Source organism: Mobula hypostoma, chromosome 10 (assembly GCF_963921235.1).
Source record: "Mobula hypostoma chromosome 10, sMobHyp1.1, whole genome shotgun sequence".
Taxonomy (NCBI): Eukaryota; Metazoa; Chordata; class Chondrichthyes; order Myliobatiformes; family Myliobatidae; genus Mobula; species Mobula hypostoma.
The window spans coordinates 51,690,451-51,714,769 of NC_086106.1; the positions used below are offsets into that span (position 1 = coordinate 51,690,451).

At 45.6% G+C, this 24,319-nt stretch overlaps 1 protein-coding gene and 1 long non-coding RNA gene across 2 annotated transcripts in view; one reads left to right on the top strand and one right to left on the bottom strand.

The window, feature by feature from the left end:
• Positions 1 to 13,156, bottom strand: LOC134352899 (uncharacterized). Its single transcript, XR_010019495.1, has 3 exons — positions 13,021 to 13,156; positions 4,342 to 4,485; positions 1 to 601 (listed from the first exon to the last, which is right to left on the bottom strand). It is a non-coding gene; the product is annotated as an uncharacterized LOC134352899 (long non-coding RNA).
• Positions 13,055 to 24,319, top strand: part of LOC134352898 (protein FAM162B-like) — a 19,763-nt gene continuing 8,498 nt past the window's right edge. The window contains exons 1-2 of the mRNA XM_063060484.1: positions 13,055 to 13,318; positions 21,283 to 21,391. Coding sequence (XP_062916554.1) covers positions 13,186 to 13,318; positions 21,283 to 21,391 — 242 coding nt within the window. The 5' untranslated portion in view covers positions 13,055 to 13,185. The remainder of the gene's footprint in view (positions 13,319 to 21,282; positions 21,392 to 24,319) is intronic.

Genomic DNA, 24,319 nt, shown 5'->3' on the forward strand with positions numbered 1-24,319 from the left:
CCCCAGTCCTGCCCAAGTGCAGTCTCAGATCCTGTTGGAAGAAACTACAGAATTCCTTGCAGAGATATTTGTGTTGTCTTTATGTGGCACCTATCGCCAGGCAACCAAAGTGCATGCAGAACATGCAGTGTGATGACAGCAGTGACCTGTACACCTGTAACATGACATCACAATTCTTATCTCCTTCCTCGGCAATACATCCTCACATTCACCCCATAGCCCTGCAGTCGACCATTCCCTGTTTGAATGTTCTCCAGGACCGATCCTGCACAGTCCCAGCTGAAGAGATTCCTTCTCTACTCTGTCCTGAATGACTCAGCTTTCCTTTTGACACAGTGAGTCCTGGATCTTGATCCCCTGCCAGACGAAATATTAACTCAGCACTCCGAAACACAAACATTGTGGGAGTGTGATTTACTGATTCTCTCTTTGTGAGTCTCACCCTGTGCACACCATGCCTGGTGCTGCAGGGATAATGTTGTCCGGGAGGTGGAGATGGAGACCACCAAGTGAGAAATTGCTGTGCTGGCCGTTGCCAGGCGGACTGGAATCAGCAGTGAAGGTAGATGGTGGAGGAGGTTTTCAATAGGTCAGGCAGCATCTGTGCAGGGAGGAAAAGAATTAATGTTTCAGGTTGATGGCTTTACATCAGGAACTCAGCATCACTGAATCAGAGTACAGAGGAATATTGGAAGGCATCTGAGGAAGAATTCTCCCATATGGTGTGTGGTTGCAATGTAGAACACTCAGCCAATGAGTGTTATTGAGGAAAGATCAATTCTACTGTTGTTCTACGTTCTATGACACATTAACATCTTCCTCCAATAATAAACTACTGCTGTTTTCAGTACACGAGATATGCATGATCAATATTGGCACGTGCATGGGAAAACCACTTCTGAGAAAATGGGAGAAACTTAGATTATGAGGATACTCAGTCCTCGTTTATTGTCATTTAGAAATGCATGCCTGCATTAAGAAATGATAATGTTCCTCTGGAGTGATATCACAAAAAAAAACAGGACAAACCAAAGACTAACACTAACAAGACCACATAATTATAATATATAGTTACAGCAGTGCAAAACAATACCATAATTTGATAAAGAGCAGACCATAGGAATGGTTAAAAAAAAGTCTCAAAGTTCTGATCGACTCCCGACAGTCCCGATAGCAGGCGGCAGAAGGGAGAAACTCTCTCTGCCATAGATCTCCAAGCACTGACAACTGTCGATGCATTGGAAGCACCGGACCACAGCCGACACCAAGACCATCCGAAAACTTCAAGCCTCTGACCAGCCCTTCGACACCGAGCACCGAGCACCATCTCTGCTGAGCGCTTCGACTCTGTCCTGGCCGCCGAGCAACAAGCAAAGTCAAGGACTCGAGGCCTTCTCCTCTGGAGATTCAGGATCACACAGTAGCAGCAGCAGTGAAAAAGGCATTTCAGAAATTTCACCAAATGTTCCTCCGTTCTCTCATGTCTGTCTCCATCAAATTAGGATTGTGCACAGCACCCTACTTGACAGATAACAGATATCATTCACTGGAGTGGCCGCGCGCGCTGTGTCGCGCCACCATCTTCTCCTCCTCCTTTTAACTTAGAAGGCTTTCGGGCCACAAGTTCAGTTTCTGTGCTGTATAACATTATGACTGTAGATATTCACCCCATCTGTGCTCTTCATTATTTTATGAACCGCTATAATATCATCCCTCAGCTTCGTTGTCTCCAGGGGAAACAGTCCCAACCAGATCACCCTCTCCTTATGACCCAGGTTCTCCAGTCCTGGTACCATACTCGTGAACTTTCTCTGCAGTTTTCCAAAGTAATGACAACATTGTTATCGTTAGGTGAGCACAAGTGCACACAGAGCACCCAGTACAATCTCAGCAGTAACCTGTAATCCTTTAACACATCATCACAATTCTTATCTCCTTCCTCAGGGACATGTCCGTATCCCTGTGGTCACTGTGGCTTTCCCAGCTGCTACTGCATCTCAAAGACCTGCAGGTTGGTGGCTAGAGTGACCCTCATATGTAGGTGGGTGATAGACTCTGTGGGGGAGTATTGTGCAATGGAAATGGGTACTAGCTCATTGGCATAGACTCAGAAAGGTGTTTTTGTGCTTTATTGACTTTACATGAGATTAGAAGATTTCTCTGCAATCCAATAAAGGGGTTTAAACATTGAGATTAGAACGTTACACACCCATCTCTTCCTCTGGCCATACATTGCCTGTACTCACTACACACTGGGAATAATTTGTCCCTCTGATCAAATTTAAATGCACACAACAAGGCGAACAAACAAGCAGTTACAAAAGACAACAAACTGTGCAATACAAAAGAAAGAAAAAAATAATAAATAAATAAGCAATAGATACCTGAACATTGAGTACAGGAGATGAGATGTTATGTTGAAGTTGTAAAAGACACAGGTAAGGCCTAATTTGGTGTATTGTATGCAGTTTTGATCACCTACCTACAGGAAAGATGTAAAAAAGGTTGAAACGGTATGGAGAAAATTTACAAGGATGATGTATCATTTGGAGGACCTGAGTTCTATGGAAAGATTGAACAGATTAGGATTTTATTCCTTGGAACATAGAAGATTGAGAGGAGATTTGATAGAGGTATACAAAATTATGAGAGGTATAGATAGGGTAAATGTAAGCAGGTTTTTCACACTGAGGTTGGGTAGGACTACAACCAGATGTCACGGGTTAATGGTAAAATGTGAAAAATTTAAGGGGAACATGAGGGGATACTTCTTCACTCAGAGGGTGGTGAGGGTGTGGAACGAGCTGCCAGTGCAAGTGGTGCATGCAAATTCAATTTCAATGCTTAAGAGAAGTTTGGATGGCTATTCAGGGTTTGGAGGTTCGTGGTCAATGGGAGAAGGCAGTGTAAGTGGCTCAGCACAGTCTGGATGGGCCAAAGGGCCTGATTCTGTGCTGTACTTTACTATGACTCAATGAACATGAGATGAAGAGTCCCTGAAAGTGAGACCATAGTTCGTGGGAACAGTTCAGTGATGAGGGAAGTGAAGATTGATTAAAATGATCCCCTCCGGTTCAAGAGCCTTATAGTTGAGGGGTAATAAGTATGCCATGGACCCAATCTGACAGATCCCTGACCCTCGCATCTGGGAGACAACATACCATCCGGATGTCTCTATCATGTCCACAGAATCCCATCTCCATTCCTCTGTGGAATCTCCTATTACTACTGCAGTCTCCTTCATCTCTCTTCTCTACTGAGCCACAAGCCAGAGACCTGGTCACTGTGGCTCCCCCCAGCAGGTCGACACCCTCAACAGTATCCAAAACGGTATACTTATTATTGGGGGGAAATGTCCAGCAGAGCTGGTACTGGCTGCCATTTCTTTTCCTTCTATTGGCAGTCACCCTGTCCTGCCTCCTGCAACCTAGGGGTGACTACTTCCCTGTAGCTCCTGTCTATCACTTCCTCAGTCTCCTGTACGAGGCGAAGGTCATTGAGTTGCAGCTCCAGTTCCTCAACATGTCTCTGACGAGCTGCAGCTCGATGCACCTGGCGCAGATGTGGGTATCTGGGAGTCTGTAGGTCTACTGGAATTCCCTAATCCCTAACAAAGAACATAACACTCTGACTGTACCCTAACAGATGAGGAGTGAAGAATGAAGAAATAACTAACCTAATACCAAATACTCAGAAATGGGATTAGTATAGATAGGTACCTTATGGCCAGACTGAGCACAATGGGCTGAAGGGCCTGTTTCTGTGCTGTATCCCTCTGTGTTTCTGGTCAGAGAATCCCAGACAAGTGGCATCGTTACAGGATAACGTTGTTTAATACTCAGGTGTCATGAAATTTCTTGTTGCCAGAGCTGATAAATTTCTAGAATTTTCTAACAATGAGGCTGGTGGCGGTAAATAACCTAAGCTGATGAGCCAAAGCCAAAGCCTACCCACTCGAACACTGGCCCGCTCCAACAATGGTCACTTCACTTGCCCATGCCTTATTTTTATTCACCCTTGCTAATGAATCCTGTTCACTGCTCTTCCTCAGTTCAAACTCTGATAACTGTGATGAATTGCTGCTTTTTTAATCTTCAATCATGACCTGTCTGAAATCACCTCTTCTTCTCATGCTCCCGTTCACTGATTGGCTGCAGTTCAACACCGTCCCCCACCCCCTGCTGAGAAAATGATCTCAGTGGCCTGAATTGCCAGTAGTGTCTGTTTCAATGAAACCCCCTCCTTCTAAAGCCAGGACTGTCCAGGCCAGTTGAACAAGGATATTTACACATCTCCTCCGAGGCGCTGCTACTTCCACAGTCTCACCCTGAGGAACCACACCTGGTGCTGGCAGAATAACCTTGTCCAGAAGATGGCAAAGGAGACCACCAAATGAGGAATCACTGAGCTGGGTGTTGTCAGGTAAGACTGGAATCAGTAGTGATGGTAGATGGTGGAGGAGGAACTCAGTAGGTCAGGCAGCGTCTGTGGATGGAGAAAAACAGTTCATGTTTCAGGTTGATGGCTCAACATCAGGAACTCTGGGTCACTGAATCAGAGTACAGAGGGCATCTGAGGAAGAACTTTGCAACACAGAGTGTGGATGCAATGTGGACCCTTCAACCCGAGGGGATGGTGGATCCGCACTTTGTCGGAGTGGAGGGCCTTATGCGTTCCTGAGATCCCGGGAGCGATGCAGTCAGGAACGTAGCTTCTGCTGGGGTTTCCCATAGCGGTAAGTTCAGGGGGGAGGTTCCAGGCAAAATGTGTTCCAACCAAGGCCTCAACAGTGGAGCTGGCGGAAGATGACGGCACATCACAGTGGCAGTGATGGCGGAGGAAGCCTGTAGCAACAAAGGGTCAACATTCATCTTGCCACTGGGACCGGACCACGATCTGTCAGGGCCTATGTAGTGGCTGTCCATCTATCCACCTCCCCATGTTAAATAAAGTCACGCACAGGCATTCTCCGTTAAGTCAATAGGCACTTTGGAGAACATCATATTTGACATGCATAATTGCACCACTACTATAGAATAAGGCACTCTCACTATTTAAGGAGTACCTAGAGCAGCAGCTGAATTACCCAGGCACAGACAGCTGTGGACCAAATACTCAGAAATGGGTTTAGTATAGGTAGGTACCTGATGGCCAGACTGAGCACAATGGGCTGAAGGGCCCGTTTCTGTGCTGTACATTTCTGTGTTGCTGGTCAGCGAATCCCAAACAAGTGGCATTGTTACAGAATAACGTTGTTTAATACTGAGGTGTCATGAAATTTCTTGTTGTCAGAGCTGATAAATTTCTAGAATTTTCTAACAATGAAGCTGGTGCAGGTGAGATCTCTGGAAGTATTTAAAGATGTTGTTGAAGTCTTGGTAACTGGCAAGGAAGGGAGTCGAGGCCTGGGTCACATCAGCCAGGATCAGATGGTGGGCAGATTTGACAGATCAAATGACATAAACCCATCCCTGTTTTCTCAGTTTTCCATATAACCATATAACAATTACAGCACGGAAACAGGCCATCTCAGCCCTTCTAGTCCGTGCCGAACGCATTACTCTCACCTAGTCTCACCGACCTGCACTCAACCCATAACCCTCCATTCCTCTCCTGTCCATATACCTGTTCAAGTTAACTTTAAATGACAACATTGAACCTGCCTCCACCACTTCTACCGGAAGCTCATTCCACACAGCTACCACTCTCTGAGTAAAGAAGGTCCCCCTCATGTTACCCCTAAACTTTTGCCCCCTAACTCTCAACTCATGTCCTCTTGTTTGAATCTCCCCTACTCTCAATGGAAAAAGCCTATTCACGTCAACTCTATCTATCCCCCTAATAATTTTAAACACCTCTACCAAATCCCCCCTTAACCTTCTACACTCCAAAGAATAAAGACCTAACTTGTTCAATCTTTCTCTGTAACTTAGGTGCTGAAACCCAGGTAACATTCTAGTAAATCTTCTCTGTATTCTCTCAATTTTGTTGACATCTTTCCTATAATTCGGTGACCAGAACTGTACACAATACTCCAGATTTGGACTTACCAATGCCTTGTACAATTTCAACATTACATCCCAACTCCTATACTCAATGCTCTGATTTATAAAGGCCAGCATACCATAAGCTTTCTTCACCACCCTATCCACATGAGATTCCACCTTCAGGGAAATATGCATCATTATTACTAGATCCCTCTGTTCTACTGCATTCTTCAATGCCCTACCATTTACCATGTATGTCCTATTTTGATTAGTCCTACCAAAATGTAGCACCTCACATTTATCAGCATTAAACTTCATCTGCCACCTTTCAGCCCACTCTTCTAACTGGCCTAAATCTCTCTGCAAGCTTTGAAAACCTACTTCATTATCCACAACGCCACCTGTCTTAGTATTTTTGAGCCTTAGCTGTCTCCAGTCACAGCTGAAAAGTCTGGAACCCCGCCATAGTGAATGACTTTCTCAAGCCTCAAGCATGAAATGGAGACAGCAAGAAAATAAGTTCCCCTACAGCATGAGGGGAACAAAATAATGGAAGTCTTAAAGGTACAAAAATTCATAAAGTAGCAGAGGTAACAAGCGGAAAAGCATGAAGTGAAGCAATTACTAGAAGTAAGAAACACTCAGCAGGTCAGGCAGCATCTGTGGAGAGAGAAATAGGGCTAATGTCTGAGGTGTATGGGGTGTCAGGGAGGGGTAGCACCTCTGGTGGGGGAACATGTTGTGTCCTTTTCAGGGCGGTTAGTCCACCTTTGGTCCCCACCTGGCACTCAGCTCTCACCTGTGGCTCCCCGTAGCTGTTTGCATGCAACAGCGGCCACACCCCGGGCAATGGCTTCGACAAGCCGGCTAAACCAGGTGAGGGTAGCCGACGGGTCTCAAACCCTCAGTGAGATAGGGGGTTGTCTATCCCAGCATGTGAAGATAGACTCCGGCGGATTGAGTGGACGAGACCAATGGAAGGTCCAACGGTCAAGAAAGCGGTCTCTGCAAGCGTCATGGAACGTGTAGAGCAGGACAAGACACAGAAGACGTCCCGGTCATCCACTGCGCCTAGTCCCACTTCCAGCCGTCTAGACTCTGCCTTGCCACTGGATCCAGATGGGAATTGGGAAGAGAGAGTGAGGCTGACGCTGGGCAACTCTCCCTCACTTAAATTCAAATCATGCGCTAGTCTCGACACCATCATAATGGTGTCGAGGTCCTCATCGACGTCAATGATGGACGAACAAGCAGACCATTTCATCAGGACCTTTTGTCTTAAATAGACCAGCTCAAAACCCAGCCATTCTCCAGCCACGCTGCATATCCAGAGGCTTGATCTTTCAACCATCTGTTCACAGGGTGAATAGTTTCAATTTTACTTTATTTTATTGCGCCAAACAATTGATACTAGAGCATAAATCATCATGGCGATATTTGATTCTGCACTTCGCACTCCCTGGATTACAAATCGAGAGTAAATATTAAAAAATTAAATTATAAATCATAAATAGAAAATAGAAAAGGGAAAGTAAGGTAGTGCAAAAAAAAACGAAAGGCAGTTTCAGATATTTGGAGGGTACGGCCCAGATCCGGGTCAGGATCCATTCAGCAGTCTTATCACAGTTGGAAATAAGTTGTTCCCAAATCTGACCGTACGAGTCTTCAAGCTCCTGAGCCTTCTCCCAGAGGGAAGAGGGACAAAAAGTGTGTTGGCAGGGTGGGTCATGTCCTTGATTATCCTGGCAGCACTGCTCCGACAGCATGTGGTGTAAAGTGAGTCCAAGGACGGAAGATTGGTTTGTGTGATGTGCTGTGCTGTGCTCACGATTTTCTGCAGCTTCTTCCGGTCTTGGACGGGGCAACTTCCATACCAGGTTGTGATGCACCCTAGAAGAATGCTTTCTACGGTGCATCTACAAAAAATAGTGAGCATTTTAGGGGACAGGCCAAATTTCTTTAGCTTTCTCAGGAAGTAAAGGCGCTGGTGGGCCTTCTTGGCAGGGGACTCTGCTTGGTTGGATCAAGTCATTTGTGATATTGACCCCGAGGAATTTAAAAGCTTTTGACCTGTTCTACTTGCGCACCAGCGATATAAATTGGGTCATGCAGTCTGCTACTCCTTCTGAAGTCAACAACCAATTCCTTTGTCTTGCTGACGTTGAGGGATAGGTTGCTGTCTTCGCACCATGTCACCAGGTTCTTAATTTCCTCTCTGTACTCAAACCCATCATTACCCGAGATACAGCCTACAATTGTGGTGTCATCAGCAAACTTAAGTATTGAGTTCGATGGAAGCTTGGCTACACAATCATGGGTGTACCATGAGTACAGCAGGGGGCTGAGTACACAGCCTTGTGGGGCACCGGTGCTCAGAGTGATTGTAGAGGAGAGCTTGTCCCCTATTTTTATAGCCTGGGTCCTCTCTGTGAGGAAGTTGAAGTTCCAGCTGGGTATCGGCATCTCTGAAAATTTATCCTGGGCCCAACATATGATGCTATCACAAATAAGGCACATCAGGGGCTATATTTCATTAGGAGTTTGAGGAGATTTGGTATGACACCACAAATCTATCAAATTTCTACAGATAGAAACATAGAAACATAGAAAATAGGTGCAGGAGTAGGCCATTCGGCTCTTCGAGCCTGCACCGCCATTTATTATGATCATGGCTGATCATCCAACTCAGAACCCCACCCCAGCCTTCCCTCCATACCCCCTGACCCCCGTAGCCACAAGGGCCATATCTAACTCCCTCTTAAATATAGCCAATGAACTGGCCTCAACTGTTTCCTGTGGCAGAGAATTCCACAGATTCACCACTCTCTGTGTGAAGGTTTTTCCTAATCTCCGTCCTAAAAGGCTTCCCCTCTATCCTCAAACTGTGGCCCCTCGTTCTGGACTTCCCCAACATCGGGAACAATCTTCCTGCATCTAGCCTGTCCAATCCCTTTAGGATTTTATACGTTTCAATCAGATCCCCCCGCAATCTTCTAAATTCCAACGAGTACAAGCCCAGTTCATCCAGTCTTTTTTCATATGAAAGTCCTGCCATCCCAGGAATCAATCTGTTGAACCTTCTTTGTACTCCCTCTATGGCAAGGATGTCCTTCCTCAGATTAGGGGACCAAAACTTCACACAATACTCCAGGTGTGGTCTCACCAAGGCCTTGTACAACTGCAGTAGTACCTCCCTGCTCCTGTACTCGAATCCTCTCGCTATAAATGCCAGCATACCATTCGCCTTTTTCACCGCCTGCTGTACCTGCATGCCCACTTTCAATGACTGGTGTATAATGACACCCAGGTCTCGTTGCACCTCCCCTTTTCCTAATCGGCCACCATTCAGATAATACCATGGAGAACATCCTACCTGGGTGCATCACCGTCTGATGTGGAGGAGTAACTGCACAAGATTGGAAAAAGCTGCCGAGGGTTGCAAACTCAGCCAGCTGTGCCATGGGCAATACCTCCCCAGCATCGAGGACATCTTCAACAAGTGATGCCTCGAAAAGGTGGAGGAGGCACGGAGAGGAGGGGAGGGGAGGGGAGGGAACATGCAGATATGTTGGTCTCTGTCCTGCTCTTGCTGTCTCCCCCTCATCACTTGCATTTCTTACAATCTTCTCCCCTCTCTCCTAGGGTGTGGGGTCTCTTTCCCTCTTCAGGGTTGGGGTCCCTGTCCCCTGGATCCGTGCTTCTTTCTCCCACAGGTGGCGATTCCCTCTCTCTCCTCCAGGGTAGCAGCATGCTCTTTGCCTCCGAATCCTCCTAGATCATCTGCAGATCCAGGTCCACTCCATGGCATAGGATAAGATGTGTTCATACTTCTGAAAGCTTCACAGAGGCAGCTAAGTGAATTACAGTGTTAACAGAGAAGACAGCTCAGTAACATCCTCACTGACACATATACTATGGACCTTTTATACCAGTCTGTATGAGAGTTAGAATACAGACAGCAGGGCCTTCCAGAACTAGGCGGCAGTAAATGGGAGAGTCTGGATTAGCCCCCGACAGGCAGGAGCTGACAGGTTCCATCCATTCCCTTGACTTGACCAAAACTCCTGGAAGTGATGGCTTACTGGCTTAGCTAAACTCTGCTTTGTGGGACTGGATGGGCCCAGACCAACTGGAAGTGTATTATGTACTAGCTTCTGGCTAGTGGCACGTCAGTCTCCATGAGGAAGGGTATCTTTAACTCTCAATAAGCAGAAGGGAGAGAAGAAGGACATTAGGAATCGGACATCCATTTCATTGTTGAATGTGGATTATAAGATCCTGTCCAAGGTCAACTAGTTCAAGTCTGCCCAGGGGCAGGTGATCCACCCAGACCGAGCTTATACAGGAAAATCTTTGACACTGTCACCAAGAGAGAAGGGTGGATACCTGCCTGATCATTTTAGAACAGGAAAAGGCCTTCTACTGGATATCCCCCATGCACATAATGGATATACTAAAATGGGGTTCATTGAGGGAATTGGCAACAGGATCCAACAGCTCTACATAGGTATCCATAGGCTGTCCAAATCAACGTGTGGGAAACATACAGTTCCCCGATCAAGTCTGTGATGCCTACTCTCCCCTGTCTGGTTTGTATGTTGCATTGCACTGCTCGCTGAATCCATCAGGAAGGACGAGAGACGAAGAAGGTTGATGTTGCCTGGCAGAGAAGGCATACAATTCAAAACCGCCCTGTGCACGACGGATGATGTCGCCACCTTCTGCTCGGATCTCGGGTCAGTTTGCAGATGGATCAAGCGTCTGTGACCCGTTCTGAGTCAGCACCAGGGCCAGAGTCAACTAGACGAAGGAGCTGGGGATCTGGCTCAGAGGAGCTGAACTGTGTTCCAAAAATTGGCTGGAGTGGATCATGAAATTAACATGAAAAATTGGGTTTGTGCAAATATCTGGGAGATCTCTGTCAATAACTGGGAAAAACATCGTCATCAGGTGTGATATGCTCCCAGGGCTGCTGTATTTGCTGCAGTGTGGCCTGCTCTTCACATCTCTGCCTCAGTAATCACCTGAGATGTCTTCCAGTTTATCTGGGAGTCCAAGTTGGAGAAGGTCCAATGGGTTACGATGCCCAAGTCCCCTGAGAATGGGGGCAAAAGTGTACCAAACATTGCCCTCATCCTGATGACCAACTTCGTGTGTGGCTGTATCAGGTGGTGTGTGGACCCAAAGTGCATGGACCCCAAGTGTTGCTACTCTGCTGTTGTAGAAGATAGGCCTGGTCATCCTACCGTTCAATGCCCCAGTCGATCAGAATTTGCCACACTACCTGTCCTTCGTGGAAGGTTCTTCCATGAAAGCACCGCTAACCACAAGTCCATCAGTGGTTAGTGTGGAATGTACTCCAGACCTGGAGGGATTCGGTGGGTTTGTTCCCTAAGCAAACAGTCCAAATCATCTGGTCAAATGCGTCATCACCAGTTCTGACCAACAAGCATTAAGACCTCTCTTGGCTGACAGTGAGAGGTGCTCTCCCTGTCACAGCCCTCCTCGACAGGTGACCTATCACCCTCAGTGTACGCTGCCCTTCGAATAGCTGTGGTGGGGAGAAATGGTCACCCACCTCTTTACTGGTTCTGGATTTGCTAATGGGGTTTGGTGATAGAGGCCAACAAGAGTCACCGTTGCCCCAGTTCATCCCCAGCAGCTGTGAAACACAGAACTCTCTGATACCAGGAACAGACATCGAGCCAGGCATCCAGTGCTGCTGGAAGCCCATCAGCTCGGTGAACGACATTCTCTAGTCTGCCGGAAGCCTGTTGGTCTTACAGCACAACAAGATGCTGTAAGAGACTTCTGCAGACATTCACAGTCCACACAGTGTACGTACTGAGAGATGCAGCCAGTGCTGAGGCTTTGTGTGAAAGGACCACAGTCTAGGGTCCTTCAAGGAGGGGCAGAGTTGAATGAGAAAGCCCTCCAACAATGAAAGTGGCATTACCCCAAGGTCACAATTGCTATGTCTGTGGTATTTTTCTCTCCCTTTTCAAGTTTACACTATGTCATTGCTATGTTTCTTACTGTGTGTGTGTATATATATTTATCATGAGTAAAGTCAATAATAAAACTAAAAAAAAATCTTTCTCCAGTGGGTGGGGTTTCTCTTTCTCCCTCTCTGTCTAACCCCCTTCCCTCTTCTGGAGGTGGTGTCTCTCTCCAGGAGAAGAGATCCTTCCTAGAAGTGGGTTCTCTCTTTCTCTCCCAGTTATAGGGGCATCCCCTTTCACAGGCTGAGGTCTCTCCCAGAATTGGCAACTCTCCCTTCCCCTTTCCCCTTCACTCTCATGTAGGTTACTCCTGGAGATGGTCTCTCTCTCTCTCTCCCTTCCCTAATTTTCTCCTCTGCCAGTGGAGTCTCCCTCTCCATGGGATCTCTCCCTCCGGCAGGAATGGAGTCTCTCTTCCCAGAGGTGGTCGCTCTCTCACTTCCTCTCCCAGAAAAGGGTATCTTTCTCGTTCTCTCTGTCTCCCAGGGATGGGATATCTTTCCCTCAGCATTAAGGTCTTTCTCTCTTCCTCATTCCTGTGAATAGGATCACTCTCTCCTTCTCAACCCCAAGCGTGCAGGTCTCATTCTTTCCCATGGGCATTGGGTCTCAACATCTCTCTCTCTCTCTCTCTTTCCCTCCCTCTCCTCCCCCAGCTCACCCCCCCCCACCCCACCAGGGTTGTGAGTCTCTCAACCACCCCCCCCCACCCACGTTTGCTCCCTTTGTCTCTCTCTTCCGGAGGTGGAAAGCGTGAGAAGCCCTATCCCGGGGGGGGGGGGGGGGGGAGAGAGACAGACAGACAGACACACTCTCAGGAGAAAGGGGAGAGACCCTACCCTGGAAGTGAGAGTGAGCCACCCTTCCCTTGGGAGACAAACGTCCCACTGGGAGCGTGGTCTCTCCGTTTCTCTCGTGGGTGGGGTCTTTGAGGGGGTAGAACTGTTACCCGCCGGGAGTGGGGGACGGCACGGGTCACTCAGGAGAGAGGGTGAGATCCGGCCTCAGTAGTTGGCGAAGGTGTCTCTTACCCGGAACATACTCTCGCTCTTTCCCTCTATGTCTCAAGAGCGGAGTTCCCCTCTCCCGGAGGGTGAAGTTTGCTCTGTGGCCCCTCCTTTTCCGGAAATCTTTTCGCGTTTCTCATTCCTCCCAGGGCGGTGTGAGTTTACCGGACTAGTAGCGTACCGTTCATCATGCAGCGAGGAATGACCCTGGCCCGTCGGCTGTTTTCAGTCCAAAACCGGCTCCCAGTCGCGGCCGTTCGCGGCTTCCGCTTTGCCGGTGGGCCGCGCTGGACTCACAGAGACTCCGGGACCCCGGTAAACGGTGAGGCTCAGTGGGTCGGTCTGGGGCCGCTCAGCGCATACATCGGCACGGAGGGTGGGTTGTGCCAGTGGAGATATCCAACAGGTCGGGCAACATCTGTGGAGAAGGATTCTGCTACAGTGCTGTGTCTAGCCGATATTCTCAGCAAGCCAGCAGCCTTGGAGGCGTTATTGGTTCAAGTGGTCAGGAAAGCCCAGGTCCTGGGGTGGTGTTGGTGTGGGCCATGATGTGGGATGGAGCTGGGTCTGCGATGCTCACCTGCCGCCTCAGCGCTCTGTCCCTCTCTACTGTCTGATGGACCACTCTACCAGAGGGCCTGCTGGCCTTATTCACTCATCTCTTGCCTGGCGCGCTGGGTAGCAGGCGATGTAAACCGGTGAACTGTCAGAGGACTGGTGAGTCCCGTTGCAGAGGGAGAGACCAGGTTAGTGGAAGGGACATTCGGAGGGAAGGGCTGTACTTTGAGAGGGACGGGGCAGAGGTAATGGCCAGTCCGAGAGAAAGGCTGGGCTGGTGAAGAGGGAGTAACAGGGTCAAGGGGGCAGCCACACTCTGATGAACTATCTCTCAGTTCTGGCACATGCAGAGTGAATAAACTTTTACCTGATTGTGATGGAGTGCAATTTAGGGTAAGAAGAGTAGAGGAGATGTCAGGGGTAAGTTTTTTTTTACCAGAGAGTGGTCAGTGTGTGGAATGGGCAGCCAGCAATGGTGGTGGAGGTGGATACGATAGGGTCCTTTAAGGGATGCTTGGGTAGGTACATGGAGCTTAGAGAGATAGAGGGCTATGGGTAACCCCAGGTATTTTCTAAAATAGGTACATGGTTGGCACAGCTTTGTGGGCCGAAGGGCCTGTATGGTGCTGTAGGTTTTCTATGTTTCTCTGTTTCAATGTTTAAGTTATGTGCATGTGTTTTAACTGTGTACATCTAAAGAGGTAGAAACTTTTTGTAGATGTTCCTGAGCTAATGGGGCAACCTGTGCAAGAGCTGGTCTAATCTGATGGTAATTAGTAGCATTCACTGGTACTCTTGCTGCTCTTGTATTTCGTTCTGATGCATTTTGTTTACTCCCCTCCACCTCCTATCCTTGTCTTCTAAATTTCCTTTTCTTCCTCACTATCTGTCTCCAAACACTATCCGCCCCCCCCAACACCCGCACACTCTCCCAAACATTAAAACCCCAAACCATTTTGTCCACTTCTCCAACAACTCAGTTATGAAGAAAACGCAGAGAGAATGGTTTCATTCCTCTGGAAAGAAGCCTCAATGACTTGACACCAGAGCTCCATTGATAACACCCGGGAAATCTCTGTTTCAATGTGGCAAGTTAGCTCCTGTGCATTGAAGTAATTTTATTTAAACTTGTTCGTTTTTGTGCTGCAGTTCATTTAATTGTAATGATTGGCCTTTATTTTATCTGTTCCAACAACTTTATTATAAGTCATAAAACGTCCAAAGCTCTTAATCCTGCAGTAAATCACCAGTTTAAGTGTAACTGAGTAAGTGGGAAGTAATCTATTGGATACCATATAGTTCGTACACCCATTCGTCTACAATTTCTTTCGCTGCCGTAATGTTTTGCTATCCTTAGAAGTGAGAAAGATAGTTTCAATATGAATTACAAAGCAATTAACACACAAACAGGATGGATCTTAAATGTTAAACAGCATTTTAAGTGAACTGCAGTTAAATTTTCTTAATGACGTGATAGTGATTGCAACAGCAGAACTAAACCTAAGGAAGGTCATTGGGAAATATATTCCATTTACTGTAAACTGAAGTGACTGTTTCGTTTCTGATGTAGGAGATGTCTGACACATGAAATGACTCACACAGACTTTTGTTTTCCTATTGAATAAGGAAGTTAAATTATTACCTGATTACCTTATTGCAATGATATTCGCAAGCTGAAAGTTAATGGGCAATGGAGGTGGAGTTGTAGCCAGAGAACACATAATTAAAATGATTTGCAGAAACGCTGGCTAGTTCAGGATTTTTTTTTTGATTTAGCAAGGGAATTTGATAAGATCTGGATTCCCATTTGAAAGAAAGAGAGAGAAATTAAGTAGTTACTTGGAAAATAAATTGGAGTTTATGCTTTAAGGGCTGAAAGTGGCTACACAGTTCAAAGTTCAAAGTAAATTTATTATGGAAGTACATATACTATGTTACAATATGCTACCCCGAGATTCATTTTCTTATGGACCTGCACAGTAAAACAAAGAAATACAGTAGAATCAGTGAAAAAATTACAGACAGAGGCTGACAAACAACAAATGTACAAAAGACAAACTGTGGTAACACAATAATAACAATAATCAAGTGGCAAACATCATTCAGCAAAAGCTTTCTTTAAAATACAAACTCATAAATGAAATCATACCTTACTATAAATATAACCCTGATCCAGTTTTTAATCAGAATACCACAAATTATGACTGATCAGTTATTACAGAAAGGACAATCCATATCAACCATCCAGATAAAATAAAACAAGCAAAAACAACTTAATAAATTTAGCCATTCCAAACACGCATAACTTACAGGAATCAATGTGAAAAACACCAGAAATATGCTGAATTAAAAAAGGAAATTGAAAGACTATGGAACATGAACATTGTCCGGATAGTAATATCTACAACTGGTATCATCCCAAAGTCACTACACAATATTATTAAACAATTAGGACTACACAGGACATGACCCACCCAGCCAACTCACTTTTTGTCCCTCTTCCCTCCGGGAGAAAGCTCAGGAGCTTGAAGACTCGTACAGTCAGATTTGGGAACAGCTTCTTTCCAACTGTGACAAGATTTCTGAACAGATCCTGACCTGGATCTGGGCCGTACCCTCCAAATATACGGACCTGCCTCTCGTTTTTTTTTTTGCACTACCTTACTTTCCCTTTTCTATTTTCTATTTATGATTTATAATTTAAATTTTTAATATTTACTATCGATTTGTACTCCAGGGAGCGTGAAGCGCAGAATCAAATATCGCTGTGATGATTGTACATTCTAGTAACAATTGTTTGGCGACAATAAAGTATAAAGTACAGTAATATCTATGTAAATCTTCAGAAAGCCACAATACTAAACACCACTAGAATAATCTGAAAGTTCCTAGCAATTGAGAAATGAGCATGCTTGGCTATGCCCGTACCTCTTGTTTACCAGCTTGAGCTGAGAAAAAAAAATAAAATAGGTAAGTAAATAATATTGAGAATATGTGTGTAGAGTCCATAGGTTGTGGAATCAGTTTAGTGTTGATGTGAGTGAAGTTATCCACGAGCCTGATGGTGAAGGGAAATAACTGCTCCTGAACCTGGTAGTGTGGGACCTGAGACTCCTGTACCTCCTTCCTGATGGCATCAACAAGACGAGGCATGGCCTGGATGGTCAGAATCAGAATCAGGTTTATTATCACTGGCATGTGTCATGAAATTTGTTAACTTAGCAGCAGTTCAATGCAATACATAATATAGAAGAGAAAAAAACAAACTAAAATAATAATAAATAAATAATTGGATTATAGTATACGTATATTGAATAGATTAAAAATCATGCAAAAACAGAAATAATATATATTAAAATAGTGAGGTAGTGTCCAAGGGTTCAATGTCCATTTAGGAATCTGTTGGCAGAGGGGAAGAAGTTGTTCATGAATCACTGAGTGTGTGCCTTCAGGCTTCTGTACCACCTACCTGATGGTAACAGTGAGAAAAGGGCATACTTTGGGTGCTGGATGTTGGGGTTATTGATGATGGATTCAGCTTTCTTGGTGGACTGGCCTGTATCACTACTTCTTGTAGGCTTTTCCATTCTTGGGCATTGGTGTTCCTATACAATGCAACAAGTCAGGATACTCTCCACTGTTCATCTGTGCAAGTTTGTCAAAGTTTAGGTGACATGTCAAATCTACGCCAACTTCTAAGAAAATAGAGGTGCTGTTGTGCCTTCTTTTTAATGGCACCTATGCTGTGACCAGGACAAATCCCCTCAAATGATAACACCAGAGGATTTAAGTTACTGGCCCTCTTCATCTCTAATGAGGACTGACTCATGGACTCCTGGCTTCTTCCCCCTGTAGTCAATAATCAGCTCTTTGGTTTTGCTGACATTGAGTGAGAGGTTGTTGTTGTGGCACCATTCAACCAGATTTTCAACCTCCCTCCTATATGCTGATTCGTCACCACATTTGATTCAGCCTATGACAGTGGCCGTCATCAGCAAACTTAAATATGGCATTGGAGCTATGCTTAGCCTTACAGTCATAAGTGTTCAGTGAGTAGAGCAGGGGGCTAAGCACACAACCTAGTGGTGCACCTGTGCTAATGGAGATTGTAGAGGAAATGCTGTTGCCAATCTGAATTGACTGGGGTCTGCAAGTGAGGAAATTGAGGATCCAATTGCACAAGGAGGTGTCGAGACCTCGGCCTTGGAGCTTATTGATTAGTTTTGAGGGGATGATGGTGTTAAATGCTGAGCTGTATTCAACAGAAGCATCCTGATATGTGCATTTTGAAAGGGTGGCAAAGAAGGACTATGGCATGATTGCCCTTATGAGTCGAGGAACCGAGTTTCAGAATCAGGAGGTTATGTTAGTTTTGTAAAACTCCAGTTAGGCTACATCAGGAGTATCGAATTTGGTCCTGTTTGCCTCATTACATGTAAACGGTGGAGATTTTGGAGAGGGTACAAGGAGAGGTTGGACGAACTAGGGTCACTTTTTCTGGAGAAACAGAGGCTGAGAGGAGAGAGACCTGGCAACATTTTATAAAATTATGACAAGCGTGGATGGACTAGACAGTGCTGGTTTCTTTTCCCAGGGTTGAATACTAAGAGCATTCATTTAAGGTGAGAAGTAAGTTGAAAGGAGATGTGCAGGGCAAGTCTTTTACACAGAGTGGTGGATGCCTCGAATTCACTGCCAGAGGTGGTAATTGTGGCAAGTATGATAGAGGCATTCAAGAGGCTCATCGGTAGACCTGAGAATGTCATGAAAATGGAAGGCTGTGGACATTATGTGTGGGCAGGAGAAACACACACAAAATGCTGGAGGAACTCAGCAGGCCAGGCAACATCTTGGAAAAGAATACAGTCGACATATCACGCCGAAACCCTTCAGCAAGACTGCCAAAAGGTTTTGGGCCGAAACGTTGACTGTACTCTTTTCCTAGATACTGCCTGGCCTGCTGAGTTCCTCTAGCATTTTGTGTGTGTAGCTCAGATCTCCAGAATCTGCAGATTTTCTCTCGTTTGTGATGTAGGCAGGAGAGATTAGTTTAATTGTGCATGATTAGCTTAATTAATTTGGCATAACATTGTGGGCTGAAGGACTTGTTCTTGTGCTCTGCTGCTTTGTGTTCTCCCTGGAGCGATTACATTACAGAAAATATAATCTGTATTGCTATACACTCAGTCGCCACTTCATTAGATACATCTGCTCATTACTGCAAATATCTAGTCAACCAATCATGTGGCAGCAACTCAGCATAAAAACATGCAGACACAGTCAAGAGGTTCAGTTGTTGTTCAGACCAAACATCAGAATGGGGAAGAAATATGATCTAAGTGACTTTGACCTTGGAATAATGGTTGGTGCCAGACAGGCTGGTTTGAGTATCTCAGAAACTGCTGATCTCCTGGGATTTTCACACATAACAGTCCCCAGAGCTTACAGAAAATGGTGTGAAAAGTGAAAAAAACATCCGGTGAGTGGCAGGTCTCTGGGCAAAAGTGTCTCGTTAATGAGAGAGGTCAGAGGGAAATGGCCAGACTGGTTCAAGCTGACAGGAAGGTAACAGTAACTCATATAACCACATGATACAACAGTCTTGTGCAGAAGAGCATCTCTGAATGCACAGCATGTCGAATCTTGAAGTGGATGGGCTCCCGTGGCAGAAGAGCATGAACATACTCTCAGTTTCCACTTTATTAGGTACAAAAGGACTTTAGATACCTACTGTACCTAATAGAATGGCCACTGAGTTTAAAGATTGTTGTAGGTTGCTTATTTGAGTTTGTCACTAAATTCCACGTCCCCGTTCTCTCAGTATAGTTGGACATGGTGCATTGAATGCCTGTTCCTGGACTCAATAATTCATCGTCCACCCCTGTAAATGGAAATGTTTGACCCCTCTGTCTTATCTTTTCTTCTGCATGTGTAGGGTGTCTCATGTCAGCTTTGCTGTGACTTCCTTCAATCTTCAGCTGAGAGGTACAGGTTGTGGGTACCAAAACCTTACCTGTCTATGAACCCAGGACATCGGCAGTTTATCCCAGCAGTTGAGTGCAGCCTAAGGCACGGTCAGATCTGGAAGTATCTGCTCTCAAGCCTTTCCCATCTCAGACATTTTCCCCAGGTCTGGCAATGGAAGCCGTTGGGTCACACTGAGCAGACGTTGCCCAATAATTACCAGCAATCCCATTCTCACTTAGTTCACTTGATGTTCCTTCTTGTACAGTGTGTGGGTACATTGAGTTATGCATTTATTGTCTGTGCCTGATTTGGATAGCCCTGGTGTTGGCTTGTCAACAGTTGACTAATAGAGTAGGGGTCAAGAGGAAGTAAGTAAAGCTGGCTGCATGTGGATGAACAGCACAGATCTCCATCTCACTGTCATTACTACACTCATTTGATTCATCTGCGCCTTAAGACAGAGGAGCAGAAATTCGCCATTTTGCTCATTCAACATGGCAGATTTATTATCCCTTTCAACCCCATTCTCCTGCCTTCTCCCTGTAACCTTTGATGCCGTCATGAATTACGACCCTTTCTACCCTCAGTTTAAATATACCCAATGAGTTGGCCTCCACAGTTGCCTATACATAATCAATTCCACAGATTCACCACCCTCTGGCTAAAGAAATTCCTCCTTACCTCTATTCTAAAGGGCTGTCCTTCTATTCTGATGCTGTGCTCTTTGATCTTACACTCATCCACTATAAGAAGCATCCTCACTATACCACTCTATCTCGGCCTTTCATTATTTGGTCGGTTTCAATGAGATCCCTCCCCCCTCATTCTTCTAAACCTGTGGAATCGTAAAGGTCAGATGACATTTTTATAGGTGAATGATTAATCTGAGCAGCCATACTGTATCATTTTGGGGTTGGGTATTTACTCATTATTTAATTCATTCATTTATTCATGTACTTATTTATTGACGACCAACGCAGAAAACACTCTTCCGTCCCTTCGAGTTGGACCATCCAGCAATCCCCAAGTTTAACCCTAGACTAATAGTGACCAGTTCACCTACCAACTGGTACGTCTTTGGACTGTGGGAGGAAACCCACACGGTAATGGGGAGAACGTACTAACTCAGTAGCGTGAAATGAACGAAGTGCCACTGGTACTGTAAAGTGCTGTGCTTACCAGCACACTCTGTGCTGCCCTTGTGGCTTGGCAGTGCAGGAGGAATATCGAGGAGCGTAGGGACAGGACGGATTGGTGGCGGGGAGGTGGGCAATAAACAGAGGTATGGGTCTGAATGCTACTTTGTACTTGAAGCCTGCACTCTCTGTAGAGGGGCGCAATGGATAGAGCTGCTACCTCACAGCACCAGAGACCCACTTTCACCCCATCCTCCTGTGCAGTCTGCCAGGAGCCTGCATATTCTCCCTGTAACTTCCTGTATTCCTTCTGGGCATTCTGGGTTCCAACCACTTCACAACACAGGGTGATCGGTAGGTTAATTGGCCATTGTAAGTCACTCTGAGGGTGGGTGATTGGTAGAATTTGGAAGGAATTGATGCGAATGTGAGGAGAGTAAAATGGGATCACTGTAGGATCAGTGTACAAGGGTCTGAGGAGCCTCAATGGGCCGAAGGACCTCTTTCTGAGCTGTATCTCTCTGTTACACAACTAACAAAGAAAAAACGTCCTCAGAGAATTGGGGCAAATGATGTGTTTTGTTCTGTTCAACTGTGATTTTAAGTGTATTTACATCTCTTCAAGAATATTCTCCGTATAAACTTCAAGGCCGGATACCCTCAGTGTTCGACAGAAAGTGTCTGCTGTGGACTGGACGCTTCAAAAGGGAGGAGGACATCCCAGAAATGGTTTCGTAAGTGATTTCATAATCAATTCTGCGCAGCTGATTCCTTTATCACCTCCTCTCTGCTTATCGATCTGCTTGCATCAACGTGGTGGTATACACAAAGATTGTAAGCTTGAACTGGGGAATTCTAGCAAGTTTTAATAAATGCTCAGTCACATACCACTGCTGTCTATTTTTTTTTTCTTTTTGGTGATTTCAGGCCCTCAGTGCATTTCATTGTGGTTACTACAATGCTACTTGTGTAATTCTATCAGACAGAAATATCTATCTGATAATTCATTTATCATCTATCAGATAAGGTGTATTGTAAAAAAAAACAAGTGATTATTGCGCAATTTTGGCAAAACATTTTTTCCGCCATTAAACTACAGATTATTTCTGAGTGAGAATTAAATGGTTGAAGCCATTTGAAATCCATCTTTGATGAGGAATGTACTAAACGTTTGGAAAGTGAAAACTACAGGTGTAGAGAACCTGAAATAAAAACAAACAGAAGATGGCAGAAGCATTCAGCAGGTCAGGCAGCATCTATGGAGAGAGGGAGTTGATGTTTTAGCTTGATGACTTTACATAAGACTGCAGTGCTGTGACTTGTGAATCTTCAGGCTGTTGGTTCAGTGGGCATCACTGAAAATGGGAGGTTGATCTTTTGCCAGCAGCCTTTGACCTGAAATGGTGTCTTTGCTACTCCCCCCACAGATGCCACCTGACCTGCTCAGTGATTGTAGCATTTTCTGTTTTTAATGAGTGATGAATTCCATATATAGGCTCTGGTCCATCTCTGACACAATGCGGGTTGTTTAACAGTCTGCTAGTGGTGGTGAGCTGTGCTCAGTGGCACTACATAGGCGTATAGAAAGAACTATAATTTTGAAACAATTTGCGTGGGGATAGCGAAATCTGGGATCAGTATTAATACATTCAAGTTTCAAGATACATTTATTGTGAAAGGACAGTATGTGTGCAGTATTCAACTCTCTGAGATTTGTCTTCACCAGACAACCACGAAACAAAGAAAACCATGAAAGCTTTTCGGCAGAGAGTAGGCCTATGGCAACTTTTATATCTTTATGCATTCTCACCACAACTGAGATACATAGTCATTTTACCACGGAAGCTGTTTACTCAGCAGGTGCTGGTTTGGAGAAGCACCAGTTGTCCTGCCTCCTGCCGCTACCCCTCTGAGCATTGAGCTGCTTACCAACCTGTGACCATTTGTCACCTGCTGGTTTGGTGTCCGCAGTGTCTTAGGGTGGAAGGCACCAGCAATGCTCAGGAGGCCGGTTATAACTTTGTCTTCAGTATGTGAGCTCGGCTCTGCTCTATATCATTGTCTAGATCAGCACCTGGTTTAATGCAGAAATAGCCCACTGTACAAGCTGCAGTTAGCTGAACATTTCCAAAGCTGAGCTGGATTTTATTGTGCCAGTTTTAAAAGTGTTTGGAGCAATTGATCAGGCTGTCCTGTTAGAGAGACCAGGAGGGAAAACATTTTTGATATAGAAGTATTATTTTTCCTGCAGTCAATTCCAGTCCTCTGAAGAACTGGGCTAGTGTTGCTATGAATGTGGTGATGTATTTCTAGTTCCGGGTGATCTGAGTGTGAATAACACAACTGAGTTTATTCAGTAAAAGATATGATTGATAAAGTTTCCATCTTAATAAAAGTTTGGAATAGCTGAGGACTGTTAAAAGAAAAAGCCTGGTGTAATATTGTTCATGGTAGACCATAGTCAAAGGAACATAGTGTCATGGAGCATTGAACAGCCACAATACACTAACTTAAGCCATGTATATAAGATACAATATTACTACATCAGGACAGGCACTAATAAGCAGCTCCCAGGCAGGAAGCAAAGCAAGAGGGTGAGAGAAAGAGATGTATACACAAGAGACTCTCTCAATGATGGAAATCTTGAGCAACACACTCAAATGCTGGAGATACTCAGTAAGTCAGGCAGCATCTGTGGAGGGGAATAAGCATTCAATATTTCAGTTTGAGACCCTTCATCAGAACTGGAAGGAAAGGGAGTACAAGATGGCAGTTGATACGTGAAACCAGATGAGGGAGAAGGCGGCTGGGTGGGTGCTTGAGGTGGGGGGTGGAATGAAGTAAGACGCTGGGAGATGGTAGGTGGAAGTGGTGCTGGACCTGAAGAAGGAATCCGATAGGAGAGGACAGTGGACAGCGGAAGAAATGGAAAGAGAAGGGGCGCTAGAAAGAGAGGTGATGGGCAGGTGGGAGAGGAAAAGGGGTGAGAGCGGAACCAGAATGGGAATGGAAAGAGAGAATGGGAGGGGGGAAATGACCAGGCACTGGAGAAATCAATATTCATGCCGTCAGGTTGGAGGCTATGCAGATGGAATATGAGGTGTTGTTCCTCTCAGCTGAGAGTGGTTCCATTATGATGAGAACCTGGACTGACAGAGCAGAATGAGAATGGGCAATGGCCACCAGGAAATCCTGCCTTTTGCATATGGAGCAAAGTTCCTTGGTGTAGAGGAGGCTGCACCGGGAACACTGGATGCAATAGATGGCCACAACTGACTCGCAGGTGAAATGTTGCCTCACTTGAAAGGATATTTTGGCCCATTGAGAGGTGGTGAGGGAAGAGGTGTAGAGGCTCGTTTAGCATTTGTCCTACTTGCACGGATGAATTCCAGGAGGGAGATCAGTGGGGAGGGATGAGTGGACAAGGGAGTCCCATAGAGAATGATCCCTGTGGAGAACCAGGAAAAGATCACATTGGAGATGGCAGAAGTTACGGAGAATAGCGTGCTGGATGTGGAGGCTCGTGGATGGTTGGTAAGGACAACGGGAACCCTATCCCTGTTATGGCTGTGGGAGGATGGGGTGAGGACAAATGTGTGGGAAATGGAGGAGACGTGGGTGAGGGCAACGGGAAACCCTGTCCTTTGAGAAAGGAGGGTATT